The 19,632-nt window shown below is 43.7% G+C and overlaps 1 protein-coding gene across 3 annotated transcripts in view; it reads left to right on the forward strand.

Annotated features, from left to right (window-relative positions):
* The window catches only part of KIAA0232 (KIAA0232 ortholog), a 78,832-nt gene that overhangs the window by 53,845 nt on the left and 5,355 nt on the right, over window positions 1-19,632 (forward strand). For all 3 annotated transcript variants that reach the window (XM_054984641.1, XM_054984642.1, XM_054984643.1), the window contains exons 4-6: window positions 10,755-10,821; window positions 11,983-12,064; window positions 13,690-16,981. In XM_054984641.1, the coding sequence (XP_054840616.1) occupies window positions 10,755-10,821; window positions 11,983-12,064; window positions 13,690-16,981 (3,441 nt within the window). The remainder of the gene's footprint in view (window positions 1-10,754; window positions 10,822-11,982; window positions 12,065-13,689; window positions 16,982-19,632) is intronic.

Below are 19,632 nucleotides of genomic sequence, written 5' to 3' on the forward strand. Positions count from 1 at the left end.
CTCTTCCGTTTAAGTCCATTAATATGCCCCTAATTACTGCCTTGTAGGTGTCCCATACCTTGTTGGTTGGTACTTCTCTGTTCATGTTATATTGTATGAAAAACTTTGTTTCTCTTCTCAACGTCTCCATATTTTCTCCCTCTTGCAGCAAATCCTCATTTATTCTCCACCCTCTCCTTTTACTCCTTTTCCCCAACTTCCACATAATTGGATTATGATCTGAGCCTACCATAGGCATTATTTCCACATCCTTAGTCCAAAGCGCTAAGTCTTTTGAGGCCCAGATCATATCGATTCTTGATAGCGTAGAGTGTCTCGCGGAGAAAAACGTGTATTGTCTGCCTTTGGGATTTTGTCTTCTCCATACATCTTCTAAAGTTTCCTGTTGCGTCAATACAAAAAACGTCTTTGGTAATAGTCCTCTTTTCTTTTGTGCAGTTAATGACTTTTTATCTAGTTCCAAGTTTGTCACTCCATTGAAGTCTCCTGCAAGAATTATCTGGTCATAAGAAAGTTCATCTAATTGCTTCCTCAAGTCCTCAAAGAAGCTTTCTTTTGCTCCGTTAGGTGCATAGATTCCAATCACCAATACTCTCTTTAAATTCCATGTACATTCCACTGCTAAAAATCTGGCTTCCGCATCTTTCATCACTAACTTTGGCTGTAGCTCCTCTTTTATATACAATACCACTCCCCTTTTTTTCTTATTAGAGGCCGCTACAAAATCACTGCCCAATTTATTCAATTTTAGATACTTTGCATCCTGTTTTCTAATATGAGTCTCTTGCAAACATACAATATCACATTTTTGTTTTAATAGCCAGTGGAAAATACTTTTTCTCTTATTCGGTGAATTAAGTCCATTTACATTCCAAGATAAAATTTTGCACTCCATATTCATAATCTTGTTGCTGGTAAGTCCTTTTCATTGTCCCTTATAAACTGCTCCATCTCTGATTCAGATCTAATGCGCTTTTTCGCTCCTCCAAATTCAAAGGACACTCCTTCTGGTAGTTCCCATCTGTACCTTATTTTCATGTCCTTCAGAATCTGAATTAGAGCTTTATATTTTTTTCGATTTAACAACACCGATCTGGGTAATTCCTTCATGATAATAATCGTCTTACCATCAATCTCCAATGGATCTTGAAACTGTTTAGTCACAATCTTCTCTTTTATATTCCTGGTCGTGAATTGCACAATCACATCTCTTGGTAGTTTCCTCTGGGTTGCGATTCTTGAATTTACACGGTATACCACATCTAGGATAGCCACAACTTCCTCCTCCTCCTTCCCCAGGTATTCAGCTAACACCTCAGTGATCTGTTCTTGAGCTGTCTTTCCTTCCACTTCCGGCAAGCCGCGAAACCTCAGCTGCTTCTCCATATGCTTACTTTCCACAACCGCCATTCTCCCCCTCATCACCCTCATCTCTGTTCGTTGCGTATCTGCTAAGTTCTCCACCGCGCTTTCCACTACCTTGACTCTTTGCTGTGTTCCCTGCAGGTCATTTTGCATTGTTTCCATACCTTTCTTCACTTCTGCCAGCTCATTTTTCACTGTCTCTTTAACCTCTTTAACCTCTTTCACCAACTCCGGTTTCATGTCCTTGAGCTCTTTAATCACTTCTAAAAGTTTTCTATCCAAATTCTCTATCGCCGATTGCCACTCTTTTTTCGACATCGTGGGGCTTGCTTTGGCTCACTCCCACGAGTCCACTCTCTTCCTTAGCTCCGTGGCGTTTAATTTAATGTCCTTTTAGTTTAAATGTCCCGGTCTTTCCAAAAAAAAACTTTTAAAGAGTCCAAAATGTCGGGCGTCTTTTCTCTATGGTTCCTCTATGATTTTTGTAATCCAATATGGCTTACTTCCTCTTTCGCTGAAGCCGCGGCTCTTCCCCTTTCAAAAATCGCGATTCCCTACTTCCTGCCCTCTGGCAAGGGCCGCCTCTCTCCAGCAACTCTATTGTTGTTACGTACTTCCTGTTTCCCGACTTCCCACAGCAGTTCTCGCGATGGTGAAACTTTCTGACAGCCTGATATCTCCTTATAGCCACAGGTATTCAAAACAATAGTCCAATTTCTTTAATAACTTCATTTAACTTAGTCCTTTTTCTAGTATAATTCTTGCCGGGTCCTCCCCTCCTTATACTTAGTCTGTTGCAGTTTAAAAGTCTACTTTAATTCTTCTTTACCTTCTCATTCACTTTCCTTGGGTTGTAATCGCTGTTTCAATCTTAGATTCCCATCCACTCTTCCTTCCCCTGTTGAAGCTTGGGCGTGTAGGTCTTATGCCAACCGCATTGGCACCAGGACTGCCGCAGAGATTATAGCCGACCTGTCTAAGGGTGGGACCTCAAGGGTCGGGAGAGGATCCGTTGCGTAGGACCCCCCCTCGCCCGAGATCGACGCGCCCTGAGGTGCTTGAGCGTTCTATGCCTGTTCTCCGCCTGAGAACAGTCGGCCGCGGGCTGGATTTTGCCCCGCCGGCCGCTTAAACGGCAGCCTGGTCAGCTCCACGATTAGAGCTGTGTTAGAGCTTCATGGATCCCGAGCCGGAAGTCTGATAAGCAATGTGATAGGACTAAGATCACAGAAGTTTGAAACAAAGAATAAGTATTAAACATGACATGTTAAACAGTGCAGAAAATGGGATTATGCAAGAAGAAATACAATGCAGTGAGAGCAAGCAAGACAATACATATAGTAATGGATAATGATACTGTACATAATAATCTAGTCCACAGTCTCATTCCCTTTATTAAAGCATCTTCCTGAGCTGTTCATAGACCCCTATTCCCTTTATAAAAATGCCATTCTGAACAATTCTGTTTTACAGTTTGTGGAATGACAGAAGTGTGGGACCCTTTCTGATCTCACGCAAGCCATTTCCTAAGGAGGGGGCCACAACATAGAATGGTGAATGTTTAGTGTTTCTGTGAAATACAATACAATATATACAAGTAGAGAACAATCTTAAACTTGCAGATTTGGGGAGAGGGGCTTGAGATCTGTATGGAAGGCCTTCTAGATCCAGAATTTGAGTCCAATGGCACCTTAGAGACCAACAAGATTTAATGGACATAAGTCTGACATCAGAAACCTGCAGAAGGAACCAGTGGAGGAACATTTTAACCTTCTAGGACATTCAGTTGTTGACCTAAAAATAGCAGTTATCCTGCAGAGGAATTTCAAAGGGAGATTAGAAGGACATACTGCCGAATTGCCACTGATAACAAAGCTCAAGACAATGCATCCACCTGGACTGAATCGAGACCAAGACTTCCTGTCTCATTACCAATGCTGATTTCTCCATACCTGCTACCCTTCTGCATACCCCACCCTATTTAATCACACCTTCTGTTGTCATTCACTGGCTTTTGTCATTCAGCTTCTGTAAGCACTCCACTCACTAAGATATAAGGACAGATGGACTTATGTTCTAGCTGTATCTGAAGAAGTGAGCTGTGGCTCATGAAAGCTCATACCCTACTACAAATTTTGTTAGTCTTTGTCCGGGATCTGAGGTTCAGCCCCTAGACTTAACAGGAGGAGGGGATGGGAGGCAGTTGGGGGACATCCACCCAGCCACCCCAACGGGCACCCAGGACCAGAATAGACCAACAACTGAAGGGGGGAAGGAGGCATCCCAGCCACAGGAGGAGAGAGAAGCACCCATGCCATCTCAGCCACAGGAGGGCAGAGAAGCACCCAAGCCTCAGAGAGGCAGGCGAGGCAGGTGGAAGCCAGCTAGCCCCACCCTCTGGTGGGGGTCAGGGGGCCAGGCAGGGAGAGTGGGGACCCCCGGGGGGGCAGTAGACCTGAGGGAGGAGGCGCAGGAAGCAAGGGCAGTCAGCCCTTACCAGTCAAGGAGGACAGGCAGCCAAAGCAACACAGAGCCACTTCCCTGCCTGCAGGCCAGCTAGAAGGCAGTAGCCTGGTCCAGGTGAAGCTGGGAGCAAAACAACCCCAGGTGGAGCTGCCTGAGGCACTCTATAGGAAAAGTTTGGCATCCAGCCAAGGGGGCACAGGTGTGCCTATCCCAAGCAGCTAGCTCAGTAGAGAAAGCTTGGTAGCCAGCTGAGGAGGAACAGGTATGACTGCCCAGGGCAGCCTGCAGAGCAAACCCAGGTGCAGCTGCCTGAGTCAGCGAAGGCCGCGGCTAGAGTGCAGGAGAGGGCGTGGCTGACAGGTGGAGTAGGGAATTGGTGGGCGTGGTGGGTTGTGTAGGAGAGGGGGAGAGAGGAGAGGAGGTGGAGGAAAGAGGAAGAGTAAGTCCGGAGGAGGGAAGGGGCCAGCTGTCATGGAAGGCAGCTGGGACTCTGTCAGGTTGAGCTGGCCTGCAAGAGGAGTGAGAGGGTGTGAGGGTGAGGTATACCCTCCTCCTTACACAGAGCAGGAGCCTGCATAATCCCTGATGGTACCCCTGGTCCAAAGTCAGGCAGGCCGGCGCCTCACAGGGCGGCGCCCAAGGCAGAACCTGACAGTCTTATAGGTGCTACTGGACTCGTGCTCTTTTCTACTGCTACAAACAGACTAATGCGGCTACCCACCAAGATTTTCAGAGTATAAATTTTTGAGAATCAGGTCTCCCTTTTTCAGATACAAGTAGAAGTGGAGATTCCTGAGCCTTTATATCCAAGTTAGGAGGTGGGATGGGTGAAGCAAAGAAGGGAATCAGGATGTAAAGGTGTAATGTTACAATGAACATGGTTCAAACCTTATTAATGGATTCAAGTTCAGCAATCTCATGTTGTGATCCACCCCTGAAGCTTCTTTGTTTTAGGACAGTAGTGTAATGTCCAGGAAGATTAAAATGTCAACTCCAAGATCTCTTTCAGTTTCACCCAGTTTAGATCCCATCAGGATATATTTTAACTTAGAATTTTTTGTTCCAGTATGCATCATCTTAAACTTATCCATGCTGAACTTCATTTGCCATGTTGCTGCTGACTCACCCTATGTAAAGAGAGCCTCTCATAACCCTTCACAATTTCCTGTGGTTTTCGCCATCCTGAATAATTTACCATCCTGGTATCATCTGCAAACCTGGCTACGACACTGCTCACCTCTAATTCTAAATCTTTGTAAAAAAATTAAATACTAGCCCTGGTCCAGTACTGATTCTTGTAGGGCCATACTGTTCGCTTCCTTCCATTGTGAGAACTGACCCTTTATTCTTATTCTCTGTTTCCTGCCATTTAATCAGTTTAAAATCCACCTCTTAACTCATGTCTGTTAAGCTTATTTAACTTGTCAAAAGCCTTTTAGAAGTCCAAATATGTGATGTTTACTGTATGCCCTTACCCACATCCTTGTTAATCTGCTCAAAGAACTCAAGGAGGTTGGTGAGGCAGAACTTCCCTTTGTAGAAACCTCATGGTTTTTCCCACAGCAGATTTTGTTCCTCAGGGTGCTTAATGATTCTCTCTTTAATAATAGCTTCTACTAATTTACCTGGAACATATTAGGTGTATAACTTTCTGGATCTCCCTCTGGACTCCTTTTTAAAAATTAAAGTGACATTTGCTATTTTCTAGTCATCCAACTGAGAATAAAACAGAAAGCATACAATAGGAAATATGTCTGGAAACTAAGAAATTTGACAGCACTATGCTTGAGAACAAAAACTTTTATAAATGATCCCACCCCATTCTGAAGTTTACAGCTAAGTATAACTATTTCTGTATCATTTTACATACTGTAAAGTTTCACGAAGACCAAGCATTACCAGTTATACTAAAACTGCACATAGGAAACTGTATTCAGCAGTATTCTAGTTGTAGAGACAATATCCTTCTTCATAGATGCTGATTTTAGTGACAAGTTGCATGTACTTGTTAATAGACCAACAGTTTCACATTTCAATTCTTTAAGAACCTTTCGTGTATGCCATCTAGACCTGCTGACTTATTAGTTCCCCATTTGTCTAGCAGTCCTAGAATTTCATCTCTCATCACCTCAGTTTGACCCAGTTCTTCAGACATCCTTCCTGAAAACAGTAGCTCCAGCATGGGTACGTGCCCTACATTTTCCATAGTGAAAACAGAAGCAAAGAATTTATTCAGTTTCTCTGTCATCTGCACATCTTCCTTAAGCAGTCCTTTTATTCCTTTGTCATCCAAACACCCACCCGCTCCCCCAAGCTGGTTTCCTGCTTCTGATATAGTTGAAAAAATGCTTATTGTTTATCTTAACGTTTTTGGCCATCTCTTCCTCAGATTATTTTTTTGCTTGCCTTATTGTAAACTTGCATTTGTTTTTCCAGAACGCATGCTCCTTTTTGTTCCCTTGATTGAGGAAAACTTCCACTTTTTAAAAGAAGCCTTTTTTGTTTTTTATGGCTTCCTTGACTTGAGTAATTAACCATGCAGGCATCTTTTTAGACTTGTTGGTACTGATTTGAGGTATGCATTCTATCTGGGGCCAATTACTGTAGTCTCAAAGAATTTCCAGGCATCTTGGAGCGATTTGACTCTCTTAATTCTCCCTTTTAACTTCCTCCAGAGCAGTCGCTTTGTTTTAGCCATGTTCCTTCTTTTGAAATCAAAAGTGACAGTTTTGAACTTTAGGGACCACTTTCTGTTGACATGAATGCTGAATTTAATAGGATTGTAGTTACTGTTCCCAGTTGGTGCAACAGCATTTATATCTTGCACCAGGTCAGAAACAAGTCTGGGGTCGCTGTGCCTCTTGTTAGCTCTGTGACCAGTTGCTCCCATGCAGTCATTCATGATGTCGAGAAAGCTTGTTTCTGTGGCACGACTTGAGCACATATTTGCCCAGTCAGCGTGAGGATAGTTGAAGTCACTCAGTATTACAACATACTTCCCTTTGGTCACCTTCCTTGTTTAAGTTTTGAGATCTGGCTCCTGGGTTTGATCCGGGAGAGGGTGATAGTAAACCCCCTCTTTTAAGTATGGCCTGCTTATGGCGTAGTATCTCCTCCCATAGTGATTCTTTACCTAATGTTTTGTACCTTATTAGACTCTGTGCTCTGTTTGATATACAGAGGAGCATTGCCGTCAACATGCCCCCTCCTTGTCGGTCTGTAGAGCTTATATCCAGAAATAACAGTGTCCCTTTGATTTTCCTCATTCCACCAGGCTTCTGAAACGCCCACTATATGAACATCATCATTTAACACCGAGCACTCCAGCTCCCCGGTCTTGACTCGGAGGCTTCAAGTATTGACATAACAGGCTCCTGTAACTCATTCTCCTTTCTAAGGATCAGTGGCTTAGTCAGCTTTCTGGTTTCCTCACATTGGCCTTCTTCAAGATCTGTCCCTTTCCTGAAAATGTTTTCTCATTTACCACAACATACTTTTAGGATGAGTCATTCCAAACTCCAGAGGAGTTAGCCGTGTTAGTCTGTAGTAGCAAAATAGAAAAGAGTCCAGTAGCACCTTTAAGACTAACCAACTTTACTGTAGCATAAGTTTTCGAGAGCCACAGTTCTCTTCGTCGGAAGCATTCCAAACTGGAGCTCTTACCAGCTTTCCCCCAGAATTTAGTTTAAAAGCTGTTCTGCCACCTTTTCGATACTAAGTGTCAGCAATGTGGCTTCCGTATCTTTGTAAAGGTTCACCTTCTCCCAGAAAGTTCCCGAGTGTCTAAAAATATCTAATCCCTTCCTCCCCACACCACTTTCTCATCCTCACGTTGAGACCCCTAATCTGTGTCTGTCTAGCTGGTCCTGTACATGGAACAGGTAGCAGTTCTGAGAATGATATTTAGCTTTCTACCAAGTAACCTATTTTTTCCTCCAGGATTCCACAACTACATTTTTCATTGTCTTTAGTGCCAGCGTGTATCATGACCACTGACTCCTCCCCAGCACTATCTGTCAATCTACCTAGACAGCATATGATGTCTGCAACCTTCACACCCAGCAGGCAAGTCACCATGTGGTCAAAACTCCTGTCACAGGTCCCACTCTCTGTATTCCTAATGATTGACTCTCCCACTACCCAAATCCCATCTAACACAAACCCAGAGGGGTATCCTTGATACTAAACGATATTGGTTCATTACACCATGCAAGGAAGGGGTCCCTTCTAAGGGATTATTTCTTCTCTCCTTAGCCTGATACCCTCCAACCTCAGGATCCTCACTCTTCATGACAGCAGAGGAGCTATCAGCACAAGAATGGGACAGTTCTAGCAGGTTCCTAAGGGTCTCGTCCACATACCCCTCTGTCTCTCTCAGCCTCTCCAGATCAGCAGCCCCTAGCCTCAAGGGAAAACAAGGTTGCACCTACCTGTAACTGTTGTTCATCGAGTGTTCTTCTGTGCGGGCACACATGGGAACTGCGCATGTGCAGGCTGGCCTGTGCATGTGCAGTTCCCATGTGGGACTGCACAGAAGACATGACGATGAACTAATCTGTTCTCTGAGAACCAAGAGCTCCATGCATCAAGCACACACCCGCAGTTTCTGTCCCATGGACATGTGATAATTTAGCGCTGAATAACCCTCGCCCTTCAGCTGACATTCTAACTTCATGGCTGCTTTGGTTGTTTGCAGAAAGGGTATGAAAGGGACCATACCTGAAAGTGTAGAATTCCGTACCAAGGAAGTTAATGGGTCGTCGTCAGACTTCCTTGCCCAATGCTGCGTTATTCATCTCTGCTCGTTTAAGTAAGATTCGGCTCTGTAGTCATCTCTTGCTCCCCCACACACTCTTCTGCCAAGCTCCCACACTTCACTCCGTCTGTTCGCAACTCTGTTCATGCACGGTCTTAGTGTGCTTCACAAGCTGTGGTCTGCTTTCTAGAATCTTACCTCTGATTAACTTTATTTAAAGCTGGGACCTATAGCTGTAAAGCTCCAGGCAATAGCAGGCTCTCAGATGACCCGCTTCAGTCAGCAAGAGCACCCTCACCAGACACCACCCTCAAAATCTCCCAACATTTGTAGAGGCAGTGCTGGCATTCCTACATATAGGCCACGTTGGTGGTGGTTGGTTGGCCAGCTAGCTCAGAGGAAGGTGGGAAGAAAGAATCTTTATCATGTCTTCCCCTTCTGGCACCAAGTTGAACGTTGGGAGGCGCTCTCTGATGTGGCATGGCACCTTGGATGCCGTGAAAACCAGGAGAGGAAAGAAGTGCAAGAAGTACCTCTGCTTGCCCTCTGCCACCATTAATCTGCTGGCTGAAAAATGGGGGTGGAGTCTGACGCAGAAATTGAGACACCTTTCGTTCTGGGTGGGGTTGCATTTCTCCTTAAAAAGTAGGTTTGTCGCTTAGGGGTACTGCTAGACATGGGCCTCCTCTTGGATAAACAGGTGGCAGCGGAAGCCAAGGGCACCTTTCACCAGTTTCAGCTGGTGAGCCGGCTGCAGTCCTTCCTGGGCAGGCAAGATTTTTGCCACTGTAGTGCATACCTTGGTAACATCTAGGTTAGATTGCTGCAGTGCACTCTGTGTGAGGTTGCCCTTGAAGACTGCCTGGAAGCTGCAATTGGAAAAGAATGCTCCAGACAGAATGTTGACTGGAGTGGGTTGCAGGGACCGTATCACTCCTGTCTTGTTCCATTTGCTCTGCCTCCCAGCTTGCTTCCATGTCTAATTCAAGGTGTTGGCACTAGCCTTTAAAGCCCTATCCAGCTTGGGATCAGCATACCATAAGGTCTGCCTTCTCCTGTATGAAACTACCCGTCCATTCTGGTCATCTTCAAAGGCCTTGCTTTGGGTGTCCCGCTATCTGAGGATAGACAGCTGGCAACCTGAGAAAGGGCCTTCGCGGCCACGGCACTGAAACTTTGGAACTCCCTCTCCTGAAAGTTTCACCGGTCTCCCTTTCCCTCCTCCACCAGTGACCGAAAATGTTTTTGTTTGGTTTGATGTATCCCTAGTAAACTCTTACTGGCCTTTCTCTCTGGTTGCATTTGTTTGTATGTTTGTATGTTCTTGTTTTATTGTTTATATATGCATTTTAGTGTTATTTTAATGATTTTATTGTTTTAATTCCTGATGTTTGCCGCATTGGGGACCCTATTTGGGTGGAAAGGCAGCATATGAATGTTTTAAATAAATAATATGCAATAATAAATAATAGCAACTATTTGCTATGTAACTGGTTCATGAGGAGAGTTTAGCGCTTTACAAACATTTGGAGAATTTGGGGAGGGGAATGAAGATTATTTTTCTCCCCAGAGTTCTCCACTGTCAATTTGAACTGGGAGTCAGGCTCACTAACTACAGTTTCAACGTACAGAAGGTTTGAGCTTTCTCAGCCAGTTCCTGTGGGGATTTCAAAGATTGCTGTCTACATTTACGTAGTTTCCCCCCTTATTTTTGTCTGATTTCAAGGAGGAGATCAGGATAAGTGCTATTTTTCTACAAACATTTGTTTTATGTCCTTTATTTTGATATCTTTTACATCTTTCTGTATCACAATAAGTGTCCTAAAAGGATTCTCCAAAACTGGCTTTCACTTTGCAAATAGACACAATTATGAATGGAATGCAAACTGGTGTGGCATAATGACTAAGCTGCTTGGCCTGATCTGGGAAGCATGTGCAAGAAATGTACCCTCCACCAATGGCAAGGTACAGCTCATTTAGCACCCATCCTCTCTGTCTCTCCCCCTCCCCCCCCCCGCCCCAGTCTGAAAGATGAGGATAATACTGATAAACCATAGAGAACTTTTGTATAGATTGGATAATGTATGTGAAGCTCTTTGAACATTTGAAAAGCGTAAATTCAACCTACTGTTAAATAATGTGTCCATTATTCATTATTATTCTACAGAGCTCTGGGATTGAGACTTTAGTGGAAGAGCTCTGCTGTAGACTGAAGGATCTCCAGAGTAAACAAGGTGAGAACTCATTTTGGTTTCAGAGATTAGACGTGTCCAAATCAGGTCAATACCTTCCACGGGTTAATTGCATAGATTCTGCTGCAGCAAATTAAAACCTGGTGTTCACACAGAGGAAACAAGGTAGTAAAATCTCTGTCCGGACTGTGCTGCTTCAACTGCAGGTGGGAGTTTGCGTCATAACTGAACAAGTACATATGCTGATGACACCCAGTTCTCTCTCTCTAAACTAAGCCTCAAAAGCTTAGTTACGTCCTACCTGTTGATGTAACTACCTGTTACGTCAAGTAGTGTTTCCTTTTGTCTTACCTTCAGTCAGTTTCATAGCATGACCTCAAGTTCTGCTGTTATGGGGGAAAAGTTTCTATCCACTCTCTCTGTGATCGTTTTGGTTGCCCTTTTCTGCATTTTTCGCCAGCTTTTTCATTTGTTTCTTGAGATGCAGTGCCCAGAACTCTTTCTCCTTCTGCTATAGTACTAGAATTTATGAGCACCCAATTAAGGAGATGGGCAGTAGGGTCAGGACTGACAAAGGGAAGCAGTGCTTCACTCAAAGAGGAACTAGCTTGAGAAATTCACTACTGCCAGATGTAGTAACAAACTCATTCAAGAGAGATCCATAATTTCCATAATGACTAAATGGAACATCCGTGTTCAGAGGTGGTAATTCTCTGAATACCGGCGTGGCAGATGGCAATACAGAGGTGGGCTTTGGCCTCTTTGCCTGCTTGTCAGCCTTTTGGAGGTATCTGGTAATGGTGGGAAACAGGTTGCTGGATTGTATGAACCATTAGTCTGGTCCAGCAGAAATTCTTAGGATAAGTTCTTTTAATATTGCTGTGGACACTTTATTTGCTTGGATTTTTTGAAAGTTCAAGTAAATTATTTTAGTGTTGCTGAAACATTTCCTTGTCTCCAAACACAAGGAATATTGTAGTTCTAAAGGATGGTGGCATTACTGCTGTTTTGTAAAAGCAGTGTGTTTTAGTGGTTGCATGAACCTATGAACATCTTCAGGAGTTACTTAATCATGAGATTGTATTATTGTAGATAGAGTTCTGTAGTATGATGAATACATATGTGCATAGTAAGAAAATAGATAAATAGATGGCAAACAAAGTGAGGAACCCATTTTCAGATTATTGTCTTATTCCAAAACAGAAGAGAAGATTCACAAGAAACTTGAGGGCTCTTTGCCCCCAGAGGTTGATTTATCTCCTGCAGCGAAGGACCAAGTGGAAATGTATGTGTGTCTCTCTCTTCCTTTTTTTTAAAAAAAAAAGGTACCTGTTTTCTTTCTGTTTCCATCTGCTTATGTGCACATTGATGTAAAATCAAATGCTACTGTAAATAGGCACTTCATTGTCACTTCCTTGAAATAAAATCCTGTTTTATTTTTTACTTGTGTAAGAAGTAGGGTTGTGCAATTTGGGATTCCGATTCGGGGGGGGGGGGAGGGGGGGAAACACCTGAATCGGACCCGATTTGGAAAGATTTGGGGTTCCCAAATTGGGCCCAACATTGCTGGCCCGATTCGGAAATATCGAATCAAAGCTTTCTGAAGCAATTCCTGCACACGTGCACTGGATCCAAGTTTTCTGGGCACCGTGGAAGATGCAGTCCTCATGACACACAGCGACTTAGGCACATTGCACATACATACACAGGAGTGTCTGAGATCTTCCTGTATTCCTTCAGCACAGATGGCAACCCTCTCTGCCATCCTTCTTCCTCTAATAAGGAGCAATGGAGTGGAAAGAGCCTCATCCAAACGAGTGCAGGGTATGTTGTAGGTTCAGGAATGTTGTAGACAAGGAGCTTCAGAGTTTAGTGTGCCGCTCCCATTGCAAACCAGGCATTCCTGTTGCCCCCATAGAGTGATCCAGGGGTTCATGGTAGTGTGGACGATGTGATTCATGCAGGATAGAGGCCATGATAGACTGGAGGCCTCTAGGCCCCAATGACACCCTGGAGATCATCAGGGCTTGCTAGGTTTAGAGGGTTACAGAAGGCTTAGATACATCTGAATCTTTTTTGGACCTATTTTGCAGCCTAGAAATTTCACCCACATTTCAAAATGGGGTAAAATCTCCTGTCCGAGTCAGGTATGCATTCCCAGGATTTCAGGATTTCAGAATTAACTGTGCACAGTGAAAAAGTCTCAGCCTTTACTACAGAAGTGCATAAAAATGAGAAATGCAAATACTTCTGGCATTATTTATTACCTTGTTTTTAAATGCAAAATGTTTTATTTTATATTATTAAATTTATATTCCACTCTCCCCACAAGCGGGCTCAGAGCAGATCACAAAATACAATAAAAACATGGTAGTATAAATTAAAACATCAATTATGGTTAGTTTAGTTGTTAATATTGAGGCTAACTTAGTTTGCTAGCTTAAGTGGGTAAAATATGAGAGTACATCCATTTTTGTATTAGTTGAAGCAATGTGTGTTTTAGGCTACAGTAGCAGTGTTTTTTGTCATATCAGTAAATAATAACAAAATATTTTTTTTTATTATTAGTGGAGGCATTTATATCCTACCTCATTAAAAATGTTTCTTGTCCAGTATTCGTATTTTGCACAAGTATAGGTTCCTTTGTAAAAATGAGGAAACATTTTATCTTTTCAGAGAAGTAGGGGAAATAAAATACTTTAAGATTTAAAATAAAGTAATATTTATTTGGAAAACGTGCTTCATCAGGCAAAGGTGTTCATAGCACGAAATATAATTATTGCTAAATATATAGGGATTTTTAAAATGGCTGCATGTGCGTCTCTTTGGATCAGAGTAAAACTACAACATAAGAGTATATATAGTTAAGTGTTACTCTTAAATGTGTGCAATTTCTTTCCCTCTTTTCAGGTACTATGAAGCATTTCCACCTCTTTCCAAGAAACCAGTCTGCCTGCAAGAAATTATGACTGTATGGAATAAATCCAAAATTTGTTCTTACTCCAGCTCCTCCTCTTCTTCTGCCGCCCCACCAACTAGCACGGATACATCTTCTCCCAAGGACTGCTTTAGCGAAAGTGAAGTATCTAAAGAGAGAAACAGTAACAAAGTCCCTGTCGCCGCTGTACATGAGAGAGCCTCCCAGAAAAAAGATAAAGATGAAAAAGAGAACAAGTTTGGAAGCAGCAGTGTTGAAGAGAAACCTGCTTTATACAGAAAGCAAGTGCGACATAAACCTGAGGGAAAGACACGTCCTCGATCTTGGTCTTCTGGCTCCAGTGAAGGAGGTTCCAATTCTAGCGGTAATCAAGGTGAATTAAAAGCAACCACCAAATGTGTTAAAGTCAGGCATAAAACAAGAGAGGTGAGGAGCAAAAAAGGGCGGAACGGGCAAAGCAGGCACTTGGTAAAAGCCAGCGAGAAGGCTGAAAGAAAACTTCATGGTGGCAGCAGCAGCAGCAGCAGCAGCAATGGATCTATCAAGCAACTGTGTAAGAGGGGCAAAAGGCCATTTAAAGAAATTGGAAGGAAAGACCCTGGGAACTATGAGGGAAGAGAGCTATATTTTGATAGCAGAAATGAAAAGGAATATAAAGAAGAGCCCTTGTGGTATACTGAGCCAATAACAGAATATTTTGTTCCCATGAGTAGGAAAAGTAAGCTTGAGACAACATACCGCAGCAGGCAAGATGTATGCGAGAGAACATCCGAGGCTGTAGAAGAATTAGCTGAATCAGTGCAAGGTCTTTGCATTAGTAACAATAATATTAATAAAACATACCTCGCGGCAGGTACTTTCATCGATGGCCATTTTGTGGAAATGCCTGCAGTTCTAAATGAGGACGTTGGCCTCACTAGAACCTCAATGTGTTCTCAACCAGAGGACGACACACACTCAGATGGTGTTCATCTGTCAGAACTAACACACTTCTATGAAGTGGATATTGACCAATCCATGTTGGATTCTGGTGCCTCAGGCAAGATGCAAGGAGAGAGTCGGATTTTGAATATGATTCGGCAGAAAAGTAAAGAGGGGGCTAATTTCGAGGCAGAATGTTGCATAGTGTTTGATGGAATGGAGTTGCAAGGGGAAAGTGCAATATGGGCGGATTCAGCCACCTCTGTTGGTGCTGAAGGGTGGTTCTTGCAAGATCTTAGTAACTTAGCTCAATTTTGGGAGTGCTGTTCATCTTCTAGCTCTGGTGATGCAGACGGGGAGAGCTTTGGAGGAGATTCTCCTGTTAGACTTTCCCCTCCCTTAGACAGCACAATGCTTAATTCACACATGCTTGCAGGCAATCAAGAGCTGTTTTCAGATACTAATGAAGGGTCTGGTTTAAATTCTTTTTCAGTGTTTGAAGTGCAATGCAGTAATTCTGTCTTACCGTTTCCTTTTGAAAAACTTAGTTTGGGAAATGAAAATACAGATTCTAGTAGCAATGTTGGTATGTTTGGGAAAACGCAGTCTAGATTGTTAATATGGACCAAAAATAGTGCCTTTGATGAAAATGAACACTGTTCTAATCTATCAACAAGAACTTGTAGTCCATGGTCATACTCCGAAGAAACACGTTCAGACAATGAGAATTTAAATATTCCATTTGAAGAATCCCCTCAGTTTAATTCGGATGATGTTAATTATGTAGTTCCTAGAGTGTCTTCAAGTTACGTAGATGAAGAAGTTATAAATTTTTTGCAAGAGGAAAACTGCCAGGAACAGGCTAGACCTTTAGGAGAAATACCCACCTTAATTTTTTCAAAAAAATCCAAACTAGAATCTGTTTGTGGAATTCAGTTAGAACAAAAATCTGAAGGCAAAGAATATGAACCTACACAAGTGTGTAGTGACAGCAGTCCACATGAAGATGACTATGGCTCAGGGGTTATTAAAGACATTTGGACAAATATGACAGACAGAAATTCTGCAGCAATTGTGGAAATAGATGGCATAGAAGAAGAATTGTTTTCAGCTGATGTAAATCATTACTGCTGCTGCTTAACTAGTGAAGCAAAGGAAGAAGTTCTCCAGGATCTAAATAAAGCCGTGCAGAGATCGGAGTATCATCTTTGGGAAGGTCAGAAAGAGAACCTGGAGAAAAGAGCTTTTGCTTCAAACCATGTATCAAAAGTGGACTGTGGCGATTATACTACACCCTCTAAACCATGGGACGTTAACCCAGATAAAGAGAGTTCGTTTATTCTTGGAGGAGTCTATGGGGAGCTGAAAACGTTCAACAGTGATGGTGAGTGGGCAGTGGTGCCACCCAGTCACCCAAAAGGCAACTTATTGCAGTGTGCCGCTTCTGATGTAGTTACAATAGCTGGTACAGATGTCTTCATGACCCCAGGAAACAGCTTTGCCCCTGGCCACAGACAGTTATGGAGACCATTAGTATCCTTTGAACAGAGCGAGCCATTGAAGTGTGGCGATCATGGATTAAATAGGGGGTTTTCGTTTATCTTCCATGAAGACTTGTTAGAAGCTTGTGGTAATTTTCAAGGCGAAGAGTCTGGTCTCGAATATTCATTCTCTTCCTTTGACTTGAATAATCCATTTTCACAAGTTCTTCATGTAGAATGTACATTTGAACCAGAAGGAATTGCATCCTTCAGCCCTTGCTTTAAACCCAAATCTATCCTTTGCTCTGATTCTGATAGGGAAGTTTTTCATCCTAGAATATGTGGTGCTGGGAGGACACAGTACAGAGCGATACGGATTTCTCCAAGAACTCACTTCCGCCCAATTTCTGCATCTGAACTTTCTCCATGTGGTGGAAGCGAGTCTGACTTTGAATCAGAGAAAGATGAGGGGAATATTCCTGCCCCTCCTCAAGCTGAGGTATTTGATGATACACAAGCAGATCTCAAACCACTGGAAGAGGATGCAGAAAAAGAGGGGCATTATTATGGCAAGTCAGAGCTTGAGTCTGGGAAGTTCCTTCCTAGGTTAAAAAAGTGTGGAATGGAAAAGAGTGCCCAGACATCTCTGGATTCCCAGGAAGAGTCATCTGGAATGTTGCTGTCAGAAAACGAGAATTCTTGTTTGGAGTGCAGTATGAACGAACTGCCAGACGGGAGGGCTGTGGAAAGTTCTCAAGTGAGTTGCAACATTGTGGAGCCACAAGAAGAGGAAGACAAGTCTTGCAGTTGCAAAGATGACTCGTACAAAGATAACCTTGTTTCTTCAGCACCGCTAAAAGAGGTACCTTGCATAATATATGTCTAGTTTTTCTAATGTAGCTAAAAGTTTCTAGAAACATCTTTTTAGTTGTATGAAACATAGTAGGTGAGCTACATCTGCCAGGTGTGCAGATGGCTAGGGCCGGGCCGGGCAGAACTGCAGGAGGCACTCAGTCGGCTGGCTATTTCTCTTCCCCCCCCCCCCACCATTCCTTTGTGGGGGTGGTGCTCTTGTCCACGACTGTTTTTTCTTTCCAGTCCATCTCTGAAGGGAGTGAAAGGAATTGGGCAAGATTCAGTTAAAAGCTGGCAGGATCCAACTCAAAGTGCTCAAAGTCAAAGGCCATAATCCAGAGTTCTTATGTATATAAACTCAGTAGTGTTTGGTGAAGCACATGAATGTGTGAGGCATGAACCTGAGAGGTCTGGGTTTGAATCCCCAGCTTAGCTTTGAAGCTCATTAGATGGTCAAGTGCTCTCTTAGCTAGGATAGTTGTGAGAATAAAACAGTGTACCAGCCTGAGCTCTTTGGAGGAAGGATAGGTTAAAATAACAACAACAACAACACTGATATACCATATACTTATATAGGCAGATTAGTGCCCCACTCAGAGCAGTGAGCAAAGTTACAGTGCACTCCTAAGCAGAGTTTCTCCATTCTAAGCCCATTGATTTCAATGAGCTTAGACTGGAGTAACTCTTCTTAGGATTACGTTGTTATTGTCGTTATTGTCCCCCACAATACAGCTGGGGCTAAGAGGAATGGCTTACCCAAAGCCACCTGCTGAGCTCATGGTAGCAGTGGACTCAAACCAGCAGAGTGCTGATTCGCAGCCCAACCACTTAACCAGATGTATTAAAATGATCACAAAAGAAAAAAAGAACTACAATCTGTGGTTGCTCTGAAGCTCTGAGACAAAGGACGTTGCAAAATTTGGAGCCTTGAGGGGGTTTTTTTGTACAGCATCATGGAAAACAAATTAGTTACCTTTTAATCACCTTTAACTACCACCTTAGTCAAGCTTAACGTGATTTGGGGGGCCTTCCAATTGTCAAGTACCATTTTATTTTTCTTATGAAAGCTCCTTTGCTTAGCTCTTAAGGTACATGGTGAGTACCGGGTCCAGTTCGTGTGGAAACTACAACACCATGTGGAATTAGATTATTGCTGGACGTCGCTACAGGAATTGCTTATTGGCAATAATGACCAGTTTGTGAAAACTCGATAGTGGTAAATGGCAAGGCCGAGATGCAGCAGAGCACCCGCGCAAGGTGCTGGCCCCTGCAGTCCTTTCCTCCTCCATTCTTCCCAGCAGCTCCTGTGATACCTGAAAAGCTGGAGGTCACAAGACCCGCAGGGACAAAAAGCCACGGGGCCTGGAGACCAATGGAAGCGTTGCTGGGAGAAGAGGACAGCGAGGCACTTTCACTCAGTGCCCCCTCTTCACTGTAGCCCTCCCCCTCAAATGTGTGGTTTTATATCCTCATGATCTCCAGTGTCAGCTTTTGACAGAGGGAGCCCTGTGGCGCAGAGTGGTAAGCTGCAGTACTGCAGCCCAAGCTCTGCTCATGACCTGAGTTCGATCCTGGCGGAAGTCAGGTTCAAGTAGCCGGCTCAAGGTTGACTCAGCCTTCCATCCTTCCAAGGTCAGTAAAACGAGTACCCAGTTTCCTGGGGGTAAAGTGTAGAGGACTGGGGAAGGCAAGGGCAAACCACCCCATAAAAAGTCTGCCAAGAAAACGTCGTGGTGCGATGTCCCCCCATGGGTCCGTAATGACTTGGTGCTTTCACCTTTACCTTTTTTGGCAGAGGGAGAGGGCAAAGCAGGTCTGCATGTTCCTTTATTCTTTTCTTTCATTGAACCTTAAGTCAAAATGCTATGTAAGTTGCTAGATTAAAATGTTGATATTCTCTGTGCAAAAGGAGAAGAGCATTTCAGGCCAGTGATTGAGACAGGAAGCCTAAAATCCCCTGGATGCTTCAGGTGGAAATATGCCCTCCCTCTTACATGTTTTGTAATATGCTTTGGATGATGTTGCTGACTTTTCAAATTAACAGCACAACGACGTAGGAGGGATCCGTTTGCAATTTTTAAAAAATAGTTTCCTGGGGCAAAAGACCTGCCGTGTGCCCTTCTGGTGTGATGATGCCTCTCTCTGGTTTAGGGCCAGTTTTACAGCGCTAATGGCAGCTCCTTGCCTTGCAGTGGCCGCCTCCAGAAGCTCATAGAATTGGGGGCTTTGCAGGGATGCAGGCCATGAGTCGGTTCAAGCATCTGCCCCTGCACTCACTGCTGTGGGAAGCTTTCTGTTGAGGCACTTGAAGAGCCCTCTGATTTCTGCCTGTCTGCCAGTTTCTTAAATGCAATTCCAGGCAGCAGCATTTCCTTTCTCTTCTAGAGTAGGCCTGGGCCCAGGGTTTTTTTCCAGAGGGAACGCGGTGGAACAGAGTTCCAGCACCTCTTTAAAATGGTCACATGACCGGTGGCCCCGCCCCCTGATCTCCAGACAGAGGGGAGTTGAGATTGCCCTCTGCGAGGGCAATCTCAACTCCCCTCTGTCTGGAGATCAGGGGGCGGGGCCACCGGTCATGTGACCATTTTCACCAAGGGTGATTTAAACTTTAAAAAACTCCCCCCTTGTTCCAGCTGACTCAAAGTGGCATCATTGTGC

The sequence above is a fragment of the Eublepharis macularius genome, chromosome 7, assembly GCF_028583425.1.
Source record: "Eublepharis macularius isolate TG4126 chromosome 7, MPM_Emac_v1.0, whole genome shotgun sequence".
NCBI classification, from domain to species: domain Eukaryota; kingdom Metazoa; phylum Chordata; class Lepidosauria; order Squamata; family Eublepharidae; genus Eublepharis; species Eublepharis macularius.